Source organism: Octodon degus, unplaced genomic scaffold, assembly GCF_000260255.1.
Source record: "Octodon degus isolate 3935 unplaced genomic scaffold, OctDeg1.0 scaffold00081, whole genome shotgun sequence".
Taxonomy (NCBI): Eukaryota; Metazoa; Chordata; class Mammalia; order Rodentia; family Octodontidae; genus Octodon; species Octodon degus.
The window spans coordinates 1,956,845-1,978,529 of NW_004524657.1; the positions used below are offsets into that span (position 1 = coordinate 1,956,845).

General features: G+C 40.9%; 1 protein-coding gene across 1 annotated transcript in view; it reads right to left on the reverse strand.

The window, feature by feature from the left end:
* LOC101585745 (zinc finger protein 721-like) overlaps window positions 1-21,685 on the reverse strand; it is a 95,453-nt gene that overhangs the window by 11,033 nt on the left and 62,735 nt on the right. Inside the window, 2 exon segments of the mRNA XM_023721291.1 lie at window positions 1,456-1,636; window positions 17,089-17,273. Of these exon segments, the coding sequence (XP_023577059.1) occupies window positions 1,456-1,636; window positions 17,089-17,273 (366 nt within the window).

The window sequence follows — 21,685 nt, forward strand, 5'->3', positions numbered from 1 at the left end:
GTTACATAAACGAGTTCAAGGCCAGTCTGCACTACAGGGGGAGCTTCTACATCAAAAAACAAAACAATAAAAAATCAAGTACACCTGCAAATCTTTTATACAGTAACAGCCCTTTCATTCTAGTTCAATGATGGGGTCCACTCTATTTTTAAACCTACACTAAGGCCAGACAGTTTCCTAATTTCAGATTTTGCTTCAAAATGAATAGGTGAAACTATCAGTGGGAGAAGACCTATTTATCTATTACTAAATTCCTTTCCTTTTTTTTTTTTTTTTTTTGCCTAATTCAGAACAGGCAAGCACACAACTCTTTCTTCATGCTTACTCTAAGAACAATCTGAGTTTCAGAGAAGATCTGTGTTGAAGGCACCTTTTATCATTCCCTTCTCTTCCACCTCTTTCCCATTCTTCTTTGATCCAGCCTAAGGAAAAACCTTTAAGCTTAGCCACCCATACGCTGTACAACTTATAATCTGGTCCTCTCCCTTCCTCTGGCACTCCTTTGAATGTCTAACTCAGGCAGTGTTGCTGCTGTACTTAAGCAATATTTACAAACAGGCCAAGATCTATAGCCATTAATAGATGACATCCATGTCCCTTTCCACTCACACCCACACCACATATATATATGTCCATGCAACTGTCCCAACTCAAGGTGTCTCTCAAGTGGGTTTAATAGGCAGCCCCTTCTGGAAGAAGTCCTCGGCAGGTCCACTCTCTCCTGTCCTCGCTAAGACTTTTAACATTCCCTTCAGTTTTTGCGCATTCTAAATTCTGAGACAGGCCTCACTTTAATAGCTTAATTGTGAGCGGGGAGGTGTCACTTAAATCATTACATTTGTTTCGCTGAACTCTGGAGGGAAGTTAGAAGTTTACTAGGTGTTGGGCAAGGGCTCCACCGATGAACACCACCACACTTCTTAGAATCCTCAGGACCTTTTCTAACGCCTAACATGAGTTTGGAAATGCAGGGATATCTTGCAAATTTAGGAGCTCTCTATGAATATTAAAAAGCAGAAATCTGAAGAGAGGAGTTGCGAGTGTGAGACCCTGCAGCACGGGTATTTATAAACTTCAGATCCTCCAGATCTGCTGCTGACAAAAACGCAACCAGGTTCGTAGTTCACCGTTGCTGCGCCCAGCCCTAGCCCAGACCTGAGTCTGGGTCTCCCCAAGGCTCCTGCTCTTGTCAGAATGGCCGAGACGCAAAGGCAGCGGTGGATTTCTCAGGACGGCATTCCAGGCTGCGGTATAACAGTGGGGAGAAGGTTCTGAGGACCGAAGACTGGCCCAGCCCTAAGAGGCAAAGGGCACTTAGAATGACTCACTGCCCATTCGGGACGACGTCAGAATCAGGAGCTAACTGGGGACTCCATCCAGCATAGTTCGGACCAACTCTAACGGGACCTCACCCAGACTCCACCCCGTTTCAGGGCTCCCGTCCCACAACGTCACCATTGCATAGCTTGGAGGTCTCCTGGGGTCCTTCCTATGCAGACTGCAGCTACTAGAAGTCACCGAAGGCGGCCTACCCAGCCAGGGTGCTCTCAGCAGGGTACGCCGTGGAAGCAGCCATGACACAGGAAGAACCCTCCCACTTTGCCTCCTCCGATTGGACAATTTATACAGCTCTCTCCTTCTTCATTGATTGACGCCCGCTCTATTTCCTCCCTGCCTGCCAAGGGCAAGGAGGGAAACCTGTACCTGCCAGAGAGGAGCCCAAGTGAAAGATTGTAATGCGGAGACTTGTGAACTAGGCTGTCTTCCAAAATGTTAATCTTATCTCGCCTGAGGAAAGATTCCACTCCTGGGTCTCAGATTTGCCCCTGTTTTCTTATAGGACTCAGTGGACTCTTTCAGAAAATAGGTCACAAATGTGTTCAGAAGGTTCCAGGGTCTAATGTAAAAAACGTTACACATACATAACTACATTGTAAGATAAAATAGAAACATGTTCTTACATCATCTTTTCATTGGCCAGTGTATGGTGGATGTCATCATAGGCCAATAATTATAGACGTGACATATTTTAATAATTGTACTCCACTGTTTCTATTGAGGGTCTATATTATTTTTGAGTCCATCAATACTGTTTCAAAGTTAAGCCTTTCACTTTTGTTGTTGTGAATAGCACTGTATTAACCATTGTTACCTATTGTCATTCTTTCATTATTTGTTTATGAAATTTTGCTTAATTTTCATAAAACAGAGAACAAAAGTAGATTTTCTTACTAAAAAGAAAAGAGGGAGCCCAGCTTAAACCTGGTGAGTGTGTCTGAGAACTTCCAGCTGCCTGCGCATGCAGGACCTCTCCGGACCAAAACCCAGGTGTGAGTGAGACCCTCTGCCCAAGGAGAGGGCAAAGAGAAAAGCTGGGAAACATGACAGGGGCAAAGCCATACATTTATATGCACAAGATGGATAAGGCAATGATCCTGAGATTCTTCAGCAGGTTTTTGAAACTAGCAGTTAATTACTAGGATTTTCACTCTGACTAACTATGTATGCTGATACCTGTGAACCAAGCAACTGCACTGAAGATAGCAATGTGTTATAGTAGGGTCACGCTTGGAATGCCTCTCATTCTGGTCTTCTCAATATGTACTTCTTGTCAAGACATACCAATTATTACCACACTGTTTCTCAAGTAAATGTTTTTTTTTTAAGAGTAATAAATGAAAAAAAGACACAAGAAAAAGAAAAAATAAATAAAAGGAAAGAGGTTTCAGGGTCAATATTATAGTGCAAAATCAATCTCTTTATGTCAGAAAATACCCTGAGCCAGGCCAGCATATAATGGAATAGAAGAACTGGGTGTGTGAGAGGACAGTAGTTGGGAATGAGGCAGCAGGCTTTGTTTTGCAGATTGTTCACTCTATCTCCTTCTCTCTATTAATTTTCAGCTAAGAAAATGAATATGTGCCTTTTAAAAGAAGCAAAAGAAGTTAGAATGAAATAACAGCAATTGTGTACCAAATAGTAAAGATCAAAGCAAAGGAAACACTTCAACTCTTCCACAAAAGCTTCCTACTCATCCAAGGTCAAAACAAACAAACAAACAAACAAACAAGCAAAAATCCAAAACCAAAACAAGTAGGGCCCACCAAATAGCTCCGTGGGTTAAAGCACCTGCAAGTAGGCTCAGGGGCCAGAGGTTGGATCTCTGGGCCTGCCTTGCCGGCCCCGCCCTGGGGACATGCTGAGATGATAAGTGAGACCCAGCATGGTGGCATGCACCTGTAATCCCAGCTCTTGGGGGGCTGTAAATAGGCGGATCACTATGAGTCTGATCTAGTAGTGAGACCCTGAATATCCTGTAGAATCTTCTCTAAAATACCACCCCACCAACAAAAAAGAGAATAAAGCCAAAACAAGAAACAGAAAATCACAAAAGAACAAAAAAACACCCTGGTTTCTGAAAGTAAACATATTGCCAAGCATGAAGGTCAGAATCATTGCTCAAATGGATCCACATTTCTCACCCACCAAACCATTTCTTTGTATGCTTCTCATGCCCTGTAATTCCCTCATCACAAATTGATATATTTTTATTATTTATTTATTTATTTATTTATTTTGTACAGCATCTCACTCTCAGCTCAGACTGTCAGTGAGCCTCCTGTCTCAGCCTCCCCATCACTGGGATTATAGGTGTGCAATGCCACACCCAGTCTTGGTGGCTGGCCCACTGTGCCCAAACCTATTTTTCTTAAGTTCTGCATCTCAAGAATTTTGCCCCTATAATTAACTAAATCCATAAACACACAAAAGCCTAATAAAACTCACGGAGGTGTCAGCCCTAAATAAACTTGCAAAGGCATCAATTACTCTGATCACCTACCTGAGTGACTGGTGCCTTCTACTATACTATAGATCTGTTATAAGAATGATGTGGTGGGTTGATAACTGTCAACTTTTAACATCCAGCTGAAAGGGACCAGCATGCTGCTCACTTTGGGGCCCTACCTAGGAATCATCGCTAAGAAAATAAAAAGGGAAAGTGGTGAAGAATAGGGGCGATAAGGGAATTCTTAGTTCTCCTAGGCTGTTGGGTCTCCTGAAGAGCTTGTCATTCTGGCTTTCCTGATGAATTTGGCTGCTCTCATCATCAAAGGAGCTAGGGAACTTGTTGCTGAGAATGGCTACAGTCTGTTTTGGGGAGCTCTGATCGTCATATTGAGCATTACTTCCTGGCTCTACAGGGGAAGATGGTGTATTTCTCACTGTCCTGGAGAAGCTTACCACACTGGCTTTCCTGATATGGACCTAGCTGTTCTCATCATTGAATAAGCTTGGAATCTTGTTCTGCTTCAGGGCCACCTGGGTGACCCTCCTTGAAAAAGGAGCAATTGTCTCCATTTTGGCTGACCTGGCCCTACTTTCATGTATTGACATGTACAGAGCTAGCTAGGACTTTTTCCTTATACCTTCAATTGGGTTTAAGCAATGCATATCAATTTAGCTGAGGTGCTGACGCTAAGTTTTGAAGATGGGAAGCATGAATCCCCAGAACCCCCCACATGCTGTTCTGTTGTGTGAGCCAGAATGAGATGGGATGAAGAGCCAATGCTCCACTCTGTTGGCTGGAATGTAGTCTCGAGATAGAAGTTGACTTCCTGGGGCTTGAAAGATTATACATCACAGAGATGAAGCACTGAACCCAAAACATTCGATATTATCTCGGTTGTGTAACACAGGTTACACTTTCTGTCTATTTTCTTCTCTGTATATTGCAGAGGTAATTTTAGGCCTTCTATCTAGTCCAACTCATGGCACTGACATACTTCCTGCCATTCTCGTAGTCATCCATCTTCAAACCACTCTTTTTTTCACAAATGAATAGAATCTGTGTTCAGTGCTGGGTAAAGGTCTTTGCTTTGGATAGCCATCATTGTGGCCAGGCACAGTAACTTTCTGACTCCCCACCATTTAGGATATATTACTGTGCTTCATTTGTATTGTGAGCTGCATTGGAAATGGTAGATTGGAATTAATTCACTAGATTTCTAATAACTTTTCCATGAGAATATGAATATAAACTTCCTGGATCTTGATGAGTACTGGAAAGGGCTCTCCATAGTCACTGAGGATGGATGTGGTACATTTTTGGGGAGCTGTGGTCTTTACTTTGAGTATTGCTTCCTAGCTCCTGTTCAGATCCCAGAGCTTGCTACTACAGATCCTTCTCCCAGCTGGCATTACACTTTCTACCTTCCACCACTCACCTTTGGGTCTTGGCAGTGCAGATCCATAAAACAGACTTATGTAAGACATTGTAATGGGTTCTAGACCTCCGGTTGGACTTGTGGGGGTTCATGGGGTATAATTCTTCAGCTGAACTCATTCAGGACATTGCCATAGGATCCAGGCCCTGAAGTGGATTTTTTGTGTCTTTAGTATGTGGACAGATTTTCTGAATGCTTTGTATATGACTCTGTGTGACTAGTATAAAATAATCTTATAATTATGTGGCCTGTATTAAATCATATCCCCTTGCTGTTGTATTTGGGGTTTTGCAAGGGGAGTAATACAATACATGACACATATTTTATAAATTATTATAAACGTATCACTCAAAGAATCATAAACAAAAAGAATCATATACAAATTTTTCCACACACTAAAGACCAAATTAGCTGAGGGCTTGATCCCATGTACTTGTTCTGCATGAGTTCAGCTGAAGACCTAATGCCCATAGGAACGTTTCTCTTAAAAAAAAAAAAGAAATATTTCTCTTGAGTCAAGTATATAAGCCATCCCACAAAGTGCTGAAAAAGTGGAACAATTGATGTCTGAAGTTAAATTATGCATAGAAATTTAAAAGGTGGTATGAATAGAGAATTAGAAGGGGTTTATCTCATGTCTTACACTACTATGTTATCAAATCAAGTTTGAAATTAGAATGTGATTTTTTCTTTTAAGAAATGTATTTAAAAAGTATTTATGTATTTAATTTTATGGACAGACAGGACTCAAGTTATGATTTTGAGATTGCATCTTATTCTTGACATTTGGTGTACATGAGTTGTTTTTGTTTCTTCTAGTTACACAAATTAAAGATATTTCATTGTCTAGGTAATGCAGCTGTTCATAGTCAGTCTCTTATGCTCTTTATGCTGTCATTTTCCTAAATTTGATGGATCATGATGACAACTTTTAATTCTTGTCTCTTTTGCGTATGTGTCGCTGTCTTCACTACTTCCATGTTTTGAAATATATCCACATTGAAATCTTTAGTCTTTTATCATTACTCTTGAGTTTTAAATATTTTTTCTCAAATTCAACCAAATTCCGTTTGTTATAACTTTACTATTTTCTATTATTGTGCTAATGAATGTTAGTATCTAATATTAATAACAATATAAATGTTGCAGTTTTAGTGCATGTGTTACTAAAGTGAGCTCTGTAAATGTTGTGATTGTTAACAACTACAAAATAAGAAATGGAAATAAACACTTCTCCAAATTTAAAAAAAAAAGTAGAGGCCTAGAGCTCACAATAATGTCTTATGAGGTCTGTTTCACAGATCTGCACTGGAAAGGCCCACAGGTCAGTGGTGGAAGCTGGAAAGTCTATAGCAGGAACATGAAGGAACTATGCTTCCAATGAAGGAATCTAAACTGGAGCCCGGATGTAACGCTCAAAGCAAAGACCAGAACTCCTGGAAAAGTACCACAACCATCCTCAGCAACAGTGAACTCCTAGCTCCTCTGACAGTGAGGAAAGCCAGGTTTCCACCAAGAAAAGCAGTGTGGCATGCCTGTCTAGGACAGCGAACAATATACCATCTTCTCTGGAGCCAGAAATTAATGCTCAAAGTAAGAACCAGAGCTTCCACAAAATGAACTGTAGCTATTCTCAGGGAAAACAAAGTACTAAGCTCCTTCAATGATGAGAATAGCCAAATTCTTCAGGAAAACCAGCATATCATGGTCCTACAAGAGAACCAACAGCCCCACAACTGCTCCCTTCAGCTCTCTACAGCCTCCAGCAGCATCTAAACTGCTCCCAAATAGCTGCATTTCTTCTCCAGTTCTGCTTCTCATGCTACTGACAACAATCCAAAGGTGTGTCTCCTACACCTACCGTGATGCTAGTTTAGTTCAGCTGAATTTAACAAGTTGACCACCAGTTGTCAATCTACCATACTGGCAATCCCTGACCACAACAAAGGAAGTTGCTTGTATTTATAATATCAGTGAATCAATTGAAAATTGGGCAAAACCCTTCTCAGTTCCTGGTGATAAGCAGAGGATAGTACCATATTACACAAAACTTGAATAAGAGAAGTAAAGAGAGGAGACGTTTCTGCCTCCTAATGCCTGGGTCACATTAAGAATCAGTCATTAAAGTTTTCACCTGTAGCAGCAGGCACAAACATTAACCTTACAAGAGAAATTGAGGAATACTTGTTTTATCCAACACCAAGACATAATAAGATTGCTGTTACAAATCCTGAGAAAGAGACCATTAATTATTTCATTTCAGTGGCACTGATTTATAAGCTGTTTTTGTTTGTCTTTTTTTCTTTTTCTTTTTTTTTTTTTTTTTGGTGGAACCAGGGATTGAACTCAGGACCTTGTGCTTGCCAGGGAAGCACTTATTCCACTGAGCCATCTCCCTGGCCCTTAATTATTTCATTATTGGAAGAAAATTACTCATTTTTAGGCCAAATACATCTCATTTCTACTGAGAACACAAGAATTGTATTCAAGTTCAATCCAGGCAGGTTCAGGACAAAATATGAATTAAAACTGCCAACTGTACAAAATATATTGAGAAATAATTTTCTAATATAGGATTGAGCAAATTTTCTAATATAAGATTGCAAGTCTACAAAAGATAGTGATTTTAAATATATATCAAATGAAACATACTTAGGATATATGCACACCAAATGCTATAATGGATGAAAATGGCTTGCAATTTGAAAATGATCCAGGAGTAAGAATGAAATATCTAGAGTCAGGCAAACAATTAGTTGTATCAAAAAGAAAAATCTTCACCACAAAAGTGCACACGTGATCTGAGGAGATAATTTGTAGGATGTTTACCCAGGAAAATTATAAGCATAAAAGAAGGAAGATAAGAGAGAAGCAAATGAAAATTAGCAACTTAATTTTAGTCTGTGCTGAGAGCTCATCAAATTAGAAAATGGCTATGTTTGTTGCCTAGAAGTGAGTATCAGGGCACGCTGCTGGCACAGGGCAAATGGCGTGAAGTAAGAATGGCAGGGTGGGCTCAGCGCCACACACCTGTAATCTGGGCTCCTAAGGAAGCTAAGGCATGAACATCCCAAGTTCCATCCCAGTCTGAGCATCTTAATGATAGCTTGTATATTTTAAAAAAACATATTTTATACATACTTAATTGTATGCAGACTCTGTACACCTGCAAACCTGCTCCAGGGTGTCTATATGATTTGCTCAAATCCCCAAGGTCACCCAAAACAAGGTGTCTGCAGAATTTATTTCAGTGAGAGTTTTGGCCAAATAGCTCAGAGGATTAAAGTGCCTGCAAGCAGGCACAGGGCCCGAGGGTTTGATCCCCATGGTGCACTGAAATGTCTATTGAGACTGGGTTGAGCTCCACGTGGTGGACCGTGCCTGTAATCCCAGCTCTTGGGAGGCTGTAAACAGGTGGATCACTATGAGTCCGATCTAGTAATGAGACCCCGAATACCCTGTAGACCCTTCCCTAAAAATAAAAAACTAAATAAATCAATCAATAAATAAAAGGTGGGTGAAACAATCTTAGGTTTTTAAAAGATAGAGATTATCTAGTCACTGAAATCTACTCACTTCACAGTGTTAGTGAACACATAAGCTGCCTGCCTGACAAGGTACCCATAAGGAGCAAACAAACACCCCTGAGATCTGTGTATCTGGGAGATGCTTCCTTATCTCTGTGTCTGCAACTGAATCACAAGATAGGGAAATTTCTCAATAATACTGTCCATCAGCTCTTGCACCCTCTCTTTCCTGCTTGTTCAGCACCTGGGCGGCCCTGTGTTAGTAAGGCACAAGAGGCTTCTTTGAGTGATGCTGAGTTGAGACAATCTGCAAGGTGTGCAGCAAATTCTAGGAGGTTCCCTAAATGGAAGACCACTCATTTATTCCAGATGTGCTTTTCTGTATAGGCCATGGCCACTGGCTCTACCAAAATGCCAACAGGAAAGGGCTCTCCCCATTCTATGGTAAATCCAGGAAGTGCATAGGAGCTTCCAGATACTGCAGTCCCTAAGTCATCATTGAACACATTGAAAAGCTTCATGCATATCTCTTTCTATCCTTGACAAGGAAGAAAATCTCAAACTTTTGGTGGCACATTTGGAAAGTGATATGTTCAGCCCTTGAATGTCAGTAAGTGCCCAGGTGAGAGAAAGAGCAGGATAACCAAGAATAAAAAGCCAGATAAAGACAATTAGGATTCCCATAATCAGCATAACTGTTGGCTGCAAAGGAAAGCCTGTTTTCTTTTGGGCAATGTACAAGCTTGTTGTTCATTGGCCAAACAACTTGGTATTGTGTCTGTTCGTTAACAAGTTCTATCTTTTTTAAATGTATTTAGTACAGGGTCTACAGGGTCTACAGGGTCTGACTATGTAGATTGTTTCCTTAGTGATCCTCCTGATTTCAGCCTCTCATGCACTGGGATTACAGGTGTGTGCCACCATGCCCAGTCTCAATTGCTTTCTCAGTGCACAACCAGTAATCAGAGCCCAGCCACTCTGCTCTGCCTGAGGAGGTGCTTTAATCCACTGAGCCATCTGGATGGCCAAACAATCTCTATCTTGATACCTCATTCTGCTGATGTAAGCCAGAGAACATTAACACAGTGTTGGAACTCTCTATGAGATTAAAAGCAAAAGAGAGTAATGCTCTCTTACCCAAACAATATAGACATAATGTTCACCCACCTCACTTGTTTTGGAGAATCCTGATCAATGTGTCAATCTATCCAAGAAACAGTCTGATGAATTTTATGTTCTACAGAACAACACTTTTGTGTACATTGAAATAATGAGTCCACTGATGCCTTTTGAGTTAGCAAGGAGTAATATTTATCATCCAAGAAGAAATGGAAAATGTACTATATTTTAAAAATATGCTTCAGATCATGTCTAACACTTGACTTTTGTAAACATGCTAAACATACTTATATTCACTTGTGGAAAGGAAATTTATCAAACAGACTCTAAATCGTGATAATGTACAGAAAATTTCATGTGATTTATTGAATGAAGTATATTGTAGAGCACTTAGTGCTCATCCTAGTTTTTCAATGCTTGACAAAGCAGTGACTGCTGCCCAGTAACATGAGAGTACTATCTTAATCTCAAAAAATATAGCACACACAGAATTGATTGCAATAAACTTCAAGGTCTCCAGATCATGGTCCATCATTTTTTTTTAAATGAGAGGTTATTGTTTGTGGTACTGAGTTAGGATGGGGAAACTAAAGATAGATAGAAAAGAGACAAAGAAAATTATAATGTACAAATTGTCCTTTTAAGATTTTTCTCAGGTAAGATCTTTCTGTGTAATTCATGCCAGACTTGAACTCACAATCTATCTTGACTCTGGGTTTCTGGAGTCTCCACTTAGAGATGGCTTTTGTGTCCTTTTTATCTCAAAGGAAGAATTAGATGATACAAGCAAAATTTCACATATAATAGAAGTAGAAAATAATAGGAAGGGAAGGAAAAAAAACAGACTTTGCAGAGCAATTTTGGGTCAAGTAAAATGCAAGAAAAGTAAAAAGAAAAAAGAAAGGTAAAATTATCCCCTAGGTGGGCTAACATGAGGAACAATGACAAAGAGCTCTTAAAGGCAACCTGTCTCCCCTTTAACTCTTTTCATATTTTCTCATGCTTAGATCACCTTTAGGTCATTCCATCACGAGCCTGCTCAATTTCTCATGAGTAATCCACATGCAGGGTGTGATGGTTTGTTTTGCACAGGTGCTCTGGGGTGTTGCCACACCTCCCATCATGGGCACTTGAAGCCATGCCCTCTTGTCCGTAGCTCACTCTTCCCCAAAGACACAAATTGCCATAATTACAAAGAGTGCTAAGAGATTAGATATTCTCCTTCTCCTGACTGCAATGGTCCATAGACTCTACCTACTAGGGATTGTTAGCTCTCTTACTACCTTGGTGTATTTTGCCTACTTCGAAAAAAAAAAAAAAACCCACCTCTTAGAAGACAACGTGAAAAGAAGTAGTGACCTATTTTATGGGAAAGAGAAACTTCACTGTTAGCTGCAATAAGAGATCTAGTCATGTTTCCAAAATTTCTTTAGAGGAGAATTTTTGTCAGAGAGGAATGTCAGACAAATTATTAAGATTCTGAAAGCCATGGCCTTCACAAGAGTCTGTTTAATCATCAAAACAGCACTGAAGTCTTTTTTTATGAGGAGAAATCTCAAGTCTTCCACAGATTAAGAGGAGAAGCTTTTGCCTTTTGGGTGGTCCTTTTTGTTCAGACAGTTCACGTGAAACTGGATTTATTCTAGAAAGATTAATCATTAACCACCTCTGCCTTCTTTATTGCAGTGAGTATGGCTAGGATCAGTGAAAAAGCACCTTTCCATTTGGGCTCTAATTAGTCTGTGAGACTGCCCTCTCTCTGCATTTGTATGAGAGCACTTGTTCTGCAGTATGGACACTGGGTGGTCCTTCTGGGCCAGAAGTTGGCAGGATTCTGTTCACTTACATTTGGATACACTTCTGTACTTGGCCTAGATTAATAAGATATTGGAAGAGTCTGGTTTTCTCTGAGTCTACTAACATATTAGAGAATAGACGGGCCTCCCATATAACATTTCAAATGTGCTCAAATTCAGCCCAGTTTAGGACATGTTTCAACTGTGATTAGTTAATGTAAAACTAAATGTAAAAAATTATTCTGCTCAACTTTCTGTGACCCTGCTTCCTTGTAAGAATACACGGAGGCTTGATGCTCCATTGATAAATCATTAATAGACTGAGAGTTCCCAGAAAAGGTGTACAGAATAACTACCATGTTGTACAGAATAACTACCATGTTGTTAACCAACTGAAAAGCATTGCTTTCAGTCTCTGGTTCTAAAAAAGAAAAAGAAAAAGAAAAAGAAAAGCATTGCTGTGGTAATCAAGACCTCCTGTATGCAAACGTGTGTTAAAGGAGAACTAAACAATGCTCCTGGAAAGAATGTATGCTGAGTAATGGTCACGCTGTCCCTAAAGGTGCTCTTCTGTGTTAAATTACAAATCTGTTTGCCAAACAAATGTGGGTTCTACCTTTAAAACCTCTAAGGGGGGCCTGGCCCTAGCTCAGTCCTTTAAGTGGCTGCTTCCACAAAGCTGTCAGCCTCAGGTTCCTGGAGTTCGAACCTCACAACTCTCCCACTGGCCAAAAGTGCCCTGAAGGCATTCAAGGAAGAAAAATAAAACCTCTAAGGTTCCTTGCCGTTTGTCCTCTACTACATGAGTATGGTCAAGTGGTCCCCGGCTCAGAAATAAAGTCTCATAAATTTTAATTATGGATTTTGTTCTGGTTTCTGATAGGTTTTAACAGTGTCGCAGCTGAGAAACATGTAGAAGGAAAAGGGAAAGGGGCTTTAGTATAAAGGAAAAGGGACTTCATTATCTTAGAGGACACAGAGAATTTGGGAAGATAAGGAATTCTCTGGATTGGAACAAAAGGAGGCTGAAGGTTTTATGGCCTTTGCCAAGAGTGGGGCTTGAGGTGGAAGTTTAGATAGATTTGAGGAGCTGACTGGGGCCTTCCCTGAGGTGGCAGGAAAGGTGAAAGGAAACTGCATCCTGGGCTGAGTTGGAGAAGAAGGAGAGAGGTGGTCTCTGGGAAGATGAGCTGTTGTTTTAAGGGCTTCAGCCATATTAGATGACCACCATAATAATTCAGCAATTCTTACTAGGGCCATAACCTATCAGTTTCTATGTTGAGAATCCCTAACATTTGGGGCTTGTCTGGGATCTCATTAACTGGGATCAAATAGAAACAGTTCTTTCAGAGAACTGTAATTTGGGGAGACTCTTTGGCCTCAGACTCATAGAGGTCTCCAAAAGTTTTCAAATTCTTTGTTGATTAGGACAATACAAGCCACTTGGAACCTTTTGCCAGTAAGAGATCTTTTGTTCTGTTGGGGTGCTCCTTGGCGAGTCACAGGAGGAGTTGGATGCAACATAAATCCCCTGGATTCTGTTTGATCCACAATGGTGGGTCTGAGCATTGAATTTGTCCTTGGTTTCACTTTGCCTTTGTTTCTTGTCCATTGGTTGTGTCGTTTCATAATTATGTGTCTGTCTGCTTCTGCTTCTTTGCTGTCATTGCAATGTATTCTTGACCATTTCCATTCTGAGGATGAGATGCTCACTACTGGGACCTTATCTCCCCAGGGCCTCTCTGTACTTTGTGCTAACTGGCGTGGCCTCAACTATTGGAGTCCACATGGCCTCCAGAAGGCTCTTTAAACATCTCTCTTGCTTATCAGGTCCGCAGTGTCATATTTAGAAAACCCGGACTTCCCCATCAAGTCCCATATATCCAAGCATGGACAGACTTATTACAGGACCCTCCAAAGTGGTTGAAGACCTGTAGCTGTACAGAACGATAGCGCTGGCTGCCGCTCCGGAAAGAGAGATCCTCAAACTTCTAAATAGCCATCTGTATGGCTCCAGGCACCTGAATCCCCGACATCCAAACTGTCCTGTCCCCCACCTTACCCTTCAACCCCTACTAGCCCTGCTCCACCGCACACTTGCAGCGGACTACCCTTCTCTCAGCCTCTTCCCTCAGCCCCCAAAGCTCCTTCCTCCACCTTGGCCATGGTGATTCTTCCCCTTCGTGAACAACTGGGCAAAGGGGGCCATCTCTTCATGGTTTATGTTCCCTTTTCAGCTAGTGATTTGTACAATTGGAAAAATCAGAATCCGTCTTTTTCTCAGAACCCACGTGGACTTATTTCCCTTTTAGAGTCCATCCTCTTCACTCATCAGCCCACTTGGGACAACTACCAGCAGCTTTTGCAGACTCTCTTCAAGTCGAAAGAGAGAGAGAGAGAGAGAGAGAGAGAGAGAGAGAGAGAGAGAGAGAGAGAGAGAATTTCCATTCGCCAGGAGGAATCTTTCCCTTTGACTTACCCCCCTGGGATCCCAATTCTCACGGAGATAAGGAAGCTCTCCAACAGTACTGCCAGTTTCTCTTAAAGGCTATCAGGGTGGCGGCTAGAAAGCCTAACACTTTGTCTAAAGTTACGGAGGTCTGTCAGGGACCACATGAGTCTCAGGTGGTGGTCCTTGAGCGCCTCCAAGTGGTATATAGGATGTATGCACATGTAGACCCAGAGGCTCCTGAGAGCCGCACCTTAAACATTGCTTTTGCGTCTCACTCAGCCCCGGACATTAGAAAAAAGCCTCAAAGATAAGAATTTGAAAAAAAGTCATTAACAGAATTAGTGAGATATATCAAAAGGTTTTTAACAACAGAGAAGATTCTCAAGAGAAAACCAAAACAAAACAAAACAAAAAAAATGGCCAAAAGAAAGACGGCAAAAAGAAACCACTCGGGTAAAAACCAATACACCTATTGTAAGGCAGAAGGCCGCTGGAAAAAGGATTGCCCTAAACTTCAGGAAAAAAGGCCAGCCCAAGTTCTAGCCCAGGAGGAAACAGATTAATGAGGCCAGGGTTCACAATCAGGCCCCCAGGAGCCCTTGGTCACCTTAAAGATAGGGGGCCAACCTGTCCAGTTCTTGGTTGATGCCAGAGCCAATTATTCAATTTTACAGGAGCCCATTAGGCCTCCGTCTGACAAAAGGGCCCAAATTCAAGGGGCTACAGGAAAAATAAAGATGTATCTATGGACCAAGGCCTGACTGGAAAATGAGGTCCAAATAGATGACCCACTCATTCCTGGTTATGCCTTAATGTCCATATCCCCTCATTGGTCGTGACTTGCTCCACAAGTTACAAGCTCAGATATCCTTTGGAGAAAACAACATAACATTCTCATTTGGAAAAGAGTGTCCTTGCCTCAGACCATTTTGTATACTTGTCCCGTGTCTGAGGAATATTTGTTGTTGGTTGAAGAGGTGTGTCAAGGGGGGTCCATCAGATTTATTCTCCAAATGGATTTCTGAGATTTCTGGGGGTATGGGCTGAACATAACCCCCCGGGCCTAGTTGTCTATCAGCCCACAGTTGTAGTCTCTTTCCTGCCTGGGGTTTCCCCTGCTTGGGTCTGTCAATATCCCTTGAGTCTACAAGCCCAACTAGGAATCAGCATTCACATACAGCAGCTAAAGAAGGAAGGTATTCTTGTGCCTTGCAAATTGGCTTGGAAAATGCCCCCGTTGCCAGTCCAAAAGCCAGGAATGTCAGCCCAATGAGCGAAGTTAATCACATTGACTCAAGGTCTTCTATGAGGACAAGACAAGAAGGTAAATATCTATACAGACAGTAGATATAATTCTGCTACTCTGCATGTACATGTTTGCCATTTATCAAGAATGTGGCTTATTAACCACAAGTGGACACAGGATCAAGAATACACAAGAAATACTGGACTTATTGGCAGCTGTTTAGTTACCAAAAGATGGCAACGGTACATTGTAAAGAACACCAAAAAGATAACTCTCCAGTAGTCATTCCTTAGCTGACATGACTGCTAGGGAGGTGGCCACTTCCTGCCCAACTCTCTGTATTACCTCCAAGAGCATTTGATAAACCTTGATATTCAGACTCTGATTTACAGCTAGCCAAACATTTATATTTTTTCTAGCAAGTTGTAGGAATTTATTTTAAATAACCTGCAGTTGATTAAAAGGGAATTCATTATAAAGATAGAAGATGCTTGAGGAAAGATGTGGACTCTGTACACACTAACCACTCCTCTAAAACTAACGATTATAGTAAAAATGTTTTCACATTAAAATTCTGCTTTTTATGCTTTTTCTCATTTTTTTTTACACAATAACAAAGAAAAAAAAGCCTTAAAATCTTGATTTTTTTCCCTCTGTTGGGCCAAGTACTCATTTTCCTTTAAATTTATTGACCTGTGGAACTTTTCATACAATAAAATCTTTCAAGTGAAAGACTGAGGTTTAAAAAGAAGAAGATGGCTATCTTAAAGGGTACACAGAATGCTCCAAACAAAGAATGATGGGAAAATGGTTTCAGTCATGATTTCATTATCCTTAGAGACTCATTTGCCCTTCATCCCTCTCTGACCCCACTTTACACTATCTTTAAGATCAAGAAAAAGGTTTAAGTATTTTAAAATAATTAAAAAGAAATAAAAATTCACATTTAAAAAGGAACACTCAAGTCAGGAAATATTTTCCCATCATGCTTTTCTGTCTGAACCAAAACACTGTCAATGTCATAACTGCTCTAAGTCTTATGAAAACTGATTCCCATGACAATGGAGTGAAGACTTTAACAGGCATGCTGGATTTTTGTTCTACTTAGTTTTAACTTCCTGAAGTGGGGAGAGGGAGTTGAGGAATTTGTTTCTATTAAAATATAGAAGCTATTGCGAAACCCTAACTGTAAAAATGCACCAATATAATTGGACTTGGCATACAGTAGCTAAGAGAATCCAAACACTTCAGTGAAATAGTGAATTTGCCTGGCAAATGCTGACAAATCCCCATTCACTTGCCCACTGAAAATAAAAAAATTCAAAACAAATCATACAGCTAGAATTTTGATATCTGAAATATTTTTAAATAAGTTGTCCATAGGGCAACTGGCTCAGCTCTCCCTTATAATATATCCAGGTTTATCTTTTTGCAAAGATGTTGGTTAAGACTTGCTGCCTCTTTCCCTCAGGCATGAGGGGAAGTGAGGCTCATAGTTTATCTATCTTCCCCAAACCACACTGTTCTTTTCACAAAACCCTGCCCCTTCAGACTGGCTAAAACACGTAGTCCTCATCAGCCATGTTGATGGCCCAGGCAAACTTCTCCCATTGAATTTTGTTGAAAAGTTTTTCAGTCGGGCCCCCCCACTTCTTGCACCAAGCCACTGTGATCCTAGGGCCCAGATAATTGAGTTTGGAGGTTCCCAAAGTGACTTGCTTACTCCTCCTGGTCTGTAGCCTGAACTTCGAGCTTCATCAGCTGCTCCTCCAGTCTCTGCACAGCTTTCTTCTTGGACTCTACTACCTTCTTGGTCTTCGCATCCTTCATGACTTTGGCATCAGCTTTAGCACTTTTCAGGTCCCTCTGAACGTTTGCTCTCAGATCCTTCTTGGCATCAATCTTAGACTGCAAAGTTCATCATAGACTTCCCAAAAGTTTTTGGCGGTGCCCTCTGGTGGTTACACAGAATTGCAACAGCTCAATTGACGCAGTTGTAAGAGAGAATCTTTGCCGAGATGTTCTCATCCGGGGCTGTGACAGTTCTTTTAGCCACTGCTGTAGCATGATGGAGGCATTGTATGTATGTAACACCTTGGCAGTCAAGCCCTCCATGAGATCCTGAAGGTGCTTGTTTAGAATACCAGTATCAAATCTATCAAACAGATCATCCTCGGGCTGCTTGTTCTCCATAAATAACTGCAAATTCTTAAAAACTCATTTTTCTACTGGGGTCTTGTTATAGGATCTAATGGAGTCCTTCCCAAGGAAATCAAACTCAACCACATATTCCTGACCATCCAATTCTGGGTACAGGTTGATATACTCCACAGGAAGTGAAGAGCAACCTACGGTGTCTGCTGTTTTTCTTTCTTCCTTCTCATTCCTGCTCTCAGAGCAAGCTTGTCAATGAAATAAAATGCCACAGAGCTCTCTTTTGGACTTTAATCTTTTTGGATTTCCAGTCTTTTTAACACTGGTTTCGGATGTTGTCCACACACTATTTCAACCACCAGGCAGTCTCATATTTCTGCCAGTCTTTCTCTCCCTTGATTCGTGAACTAGGATTCAACATGATGTATTTAATGGAACCTTGGATAGTCTCTGTCCAGGAGACCAGCCAAGTTACTTTGTTGTCATACCTGACCTCTTTTCACTTATGTCCTGGAGGCAGGGAAGGAAGCTTTAGCCAAAAGTTTAAAGACCACCTTGCTATATGACAATTGGCACAAACTGCCAGATGGATGTGTCCTCCTCCCTGAGACACTTGGTCAACAGCTTGTTCAACAGATCCATCAGGGAACCCAGCTGGGAGAAAATAAACTGTCAGAGCTACTGAGGAGATCCTACTTCATACCCAAATTAAATCAGCTAACAAAGGAGGTGAGCCGACCCTGCCTTCAATGTGCTCAGGTAAATCTGAGAAGGATTACTCCTGAGCAAGAACAATGAGTCCGAGGTATGTCACTTGGGGAACATTGGGAAAATGACTTTACGAAAATGGGTCCCGAGAGAGGCAAATATTGCTACCTCCTCTTCCTGACTGATACTTTTACTGGATGGCCTGAGGTGTTTGACACTTGGACTGAATCTGTTTGCAAAAAGGCTATTGACAGAAATCATTCCCTGATTTGGCTTGCCCCTAACTAGGGGGTCTGACAATGGTCCAGCTTTTATACCCTGAGTAACCAAAAATTTGTCCTAATCCTTAAAGATAGAATGGAAACTTCATTGTGCTTCCAGATCCCAGAGTTCAGGACAGATAGAAAGAATACCACATTTTAAAGGAAACTATTGCAAAGTTAGGGATTGAAACTGGTGAAAACTGGGCGAGTCTCCTTCCTTTTGCCCTACTCAGGGCCTGTTGTACTTCCTGTATAACCTCCTTTAAATCTATGTATGGAAGAGTTCCCCCATTAGTTCCTAAATTGGGGGTGAAATATTGACATCCAATACTAACCAAGAACTTGTTAAGTCTTTACAGGCTCTGCAGTCTGCTTGGCAGGCTATTCACTCCCTCTTCCACCATCACCACCCATAACCTAAAGAAACTGGTACCCCACTGCCAGCTATTCTGGCTCACTGGTGTGGATGAAGAAATGAGATCCATCTACTCTAGGACCCCATCGGGTTGGACCATACCCTGTCATCTTGAGCACTCCCACTGCAATCAAGGTTGCAGGAAAAAGACATTGGATCCACCATTCTCACATCAAGCCTGCCTCCATGGACCAACAGTCAGATAAGTGGACTTTGCAAAAGACTGCCGATCCCTTAAAAGTTAAGCTGATAAGATGTCATTCTACTGGCTACTTGTAGAGCTAGCAGAGGCCCAACATTACCCCACCACTTATATGTGGTAGCTGACTCGAACTCTAGATGGAGTGGAATTAGCAAAAAATACTTCTACTCAGGCTCCTGAGTTCCTTGTCTCGCTGTATAGCCTCTTAAGATGCAAGGAAAATAAGATAAAATGAGCCCTGATGAAAAAATACCTGTCAAGGACATCCCCCATTCTACCTATGCCCTTGCACAAGTAGCAATTACATTTGTGGGGACGTCACAGAAGATGGAGGGGTCTTTTGCTGGAGCTGAAGATGTGAGACTATTGCCCTTTGCATAGACAGATATCTCTTATTGAGTGTAACTAGGGTTCCCACAACCAACCAGCTAAAAATAAAGGTCAAACAAGCCACCAATAGATTGTGGTTTGGAGGTAATGATTGGGGCCTTAGAACCTATGTAACGGGACATGATCCTGGGGTCGCCTTCACTATAAAGAACAGGCCAGACCCGTGAAATGAGCCCTTCCATCTTATTGGGCCACTAAATGGCCTTGTTTTGCCTCCACAAGTTTCTCCTCTTAAGACTACCATGCTTCCTGGCCCCAGCACAACCTCCTCACTCTATGATAACCATCTATCACTCCCCCCTTTGAGTCCAACTGGGAACCTTATTTTCTGACCCCTAGACTTGATGTTTCAGCTGCTTAACAAAACCTCCCTGAGCATGACATCTGATTGTTGGCTTTGCCTAAATCCTGAACCCATATTATGTGGGGTTGGCTAGTTTCAATACATCTTCACTTGCTATATGTGCACCTATGTTTATAGCAGCACAATTTGTGATAGCCAAATCTTGGAAGCAAGTAAAATGCCCATAACCTAAGGAATGGATTCAAAAGATGTTGTGTTTTTATACAATGGAGTATTACTCAGCTATAAGGAATGATAAACTCGAAGTCTTCATATATAAGTGGATGCCACTTGAAGACATACTCATAAGTGAAATAAACCAGATCCACATGTGTAAATACCACATAGTCTCCCTAGTGTAAGAACTCAAGAGAAGAAATACAAATACAAAGTTATGACACAACTAAATGGAAAGCAAGACTGTGAGGATTAAACAATGAAGAGAGGGCAAGGAGAAAAGCTAAGAAACATGGCAGGGGCAAAACCATACATTTATATACAAAAGATGGTTAAGGCAATGATCCTGAGAATCTCCATCAGGTTTTTCAAACTAGCAGTTAATTGGTAGGATTCTCACTGATTGGTACTGATTCTCATCAGTATATATGCTGATACCTGTGACCTAAGCAAATGCACTGAAAATAGCAATGTGTAATACTAGGGCCATGCTTGAAATCCCTGTCATTCTGGTCTTATATATGCATACTGCTTCTAATGTCATATCAATTACTGCTATACTCTCAAGTAAACGTTTATTTTTAAAAGAGAAAAAAAAGGTAATAAATGAAAACAAGAGGCAAGAAAAAAAGTCAATGGATTATCCTGCCACAATGTTATATATGGTTAGATTTCTAAATTTCTATGTAAAAATTTGTAATTGTTTATTTCTATCTTTTTACTTTAAAAATTTTTTTCACATTCCACAGGGATTTAAAGTTTAGCATATCAATGACTGATAGAAAATACCTGTTCTATGTTATGTCTAAGGCATTTGATATTTAGACAGATACTGATGTTAAACTCAACAGCCTATGTTTTAGAGTAATAATATCATTAAGCTTCTCTTCTGGAAGGTTAACAACTTAAGTTTCCAGACCAAAAAATTGGAGGAAAAGAAGGGCTACAAGGATAGCCAACATGGAGGCCCTAGCCCTTCAAGGTCAGTGAGGACTCAGGACATAAGAGAACTATAACATCCTGTAACTCTGTAGTGTCTCAAATGTTCTGATCAAGGAGATTATGGGGACACAGAGGAAAGTGATTGATGATGTAGAGTGTGCCTAAGGAGAGTTACATGGAGAGAAAACATTCTCTCTGGCTTTCATAGACAGAAAACTGGTCAAACAATGGCCATGACTCATCCACATGGCTGACACTGACAAAGGATCTACAAACTGTGGTACAGGGTTTCAGGGCAAATCCTGAGGGAATTTGACTGACCTTGTCAGATACAAAAGTTACATTTTTTTGGTTATATATGTCTTGCTTTATCTTGGTCTTCACTATCCAGCAGAAAAACATAAAAATAAGGTATAAAAAGTAAAGTCATATTAATATGCTGAGCTGTAAAAGGCTCAAGTCAACAACTTCTGACATTGCCAGTCTTATGGCTAACCCACTACTATTATGGACTGCTGGCCTATATTGGATTATTTTGCTGAGTTCACGCACCTACAATATTTAAATGGCAGTGGAATACCCATCTCTGACAAAAGTAAACAAAAAAGGGGGATATAAAGGAAGGACCATTTTTGCAGTGGAAAAAAAATCTGTATAAACAAAATAGCATAGATATACAGCTACTGGAGTTCCAGGAATCCCCAGACCCAGTCCTAGCCCAGGTCC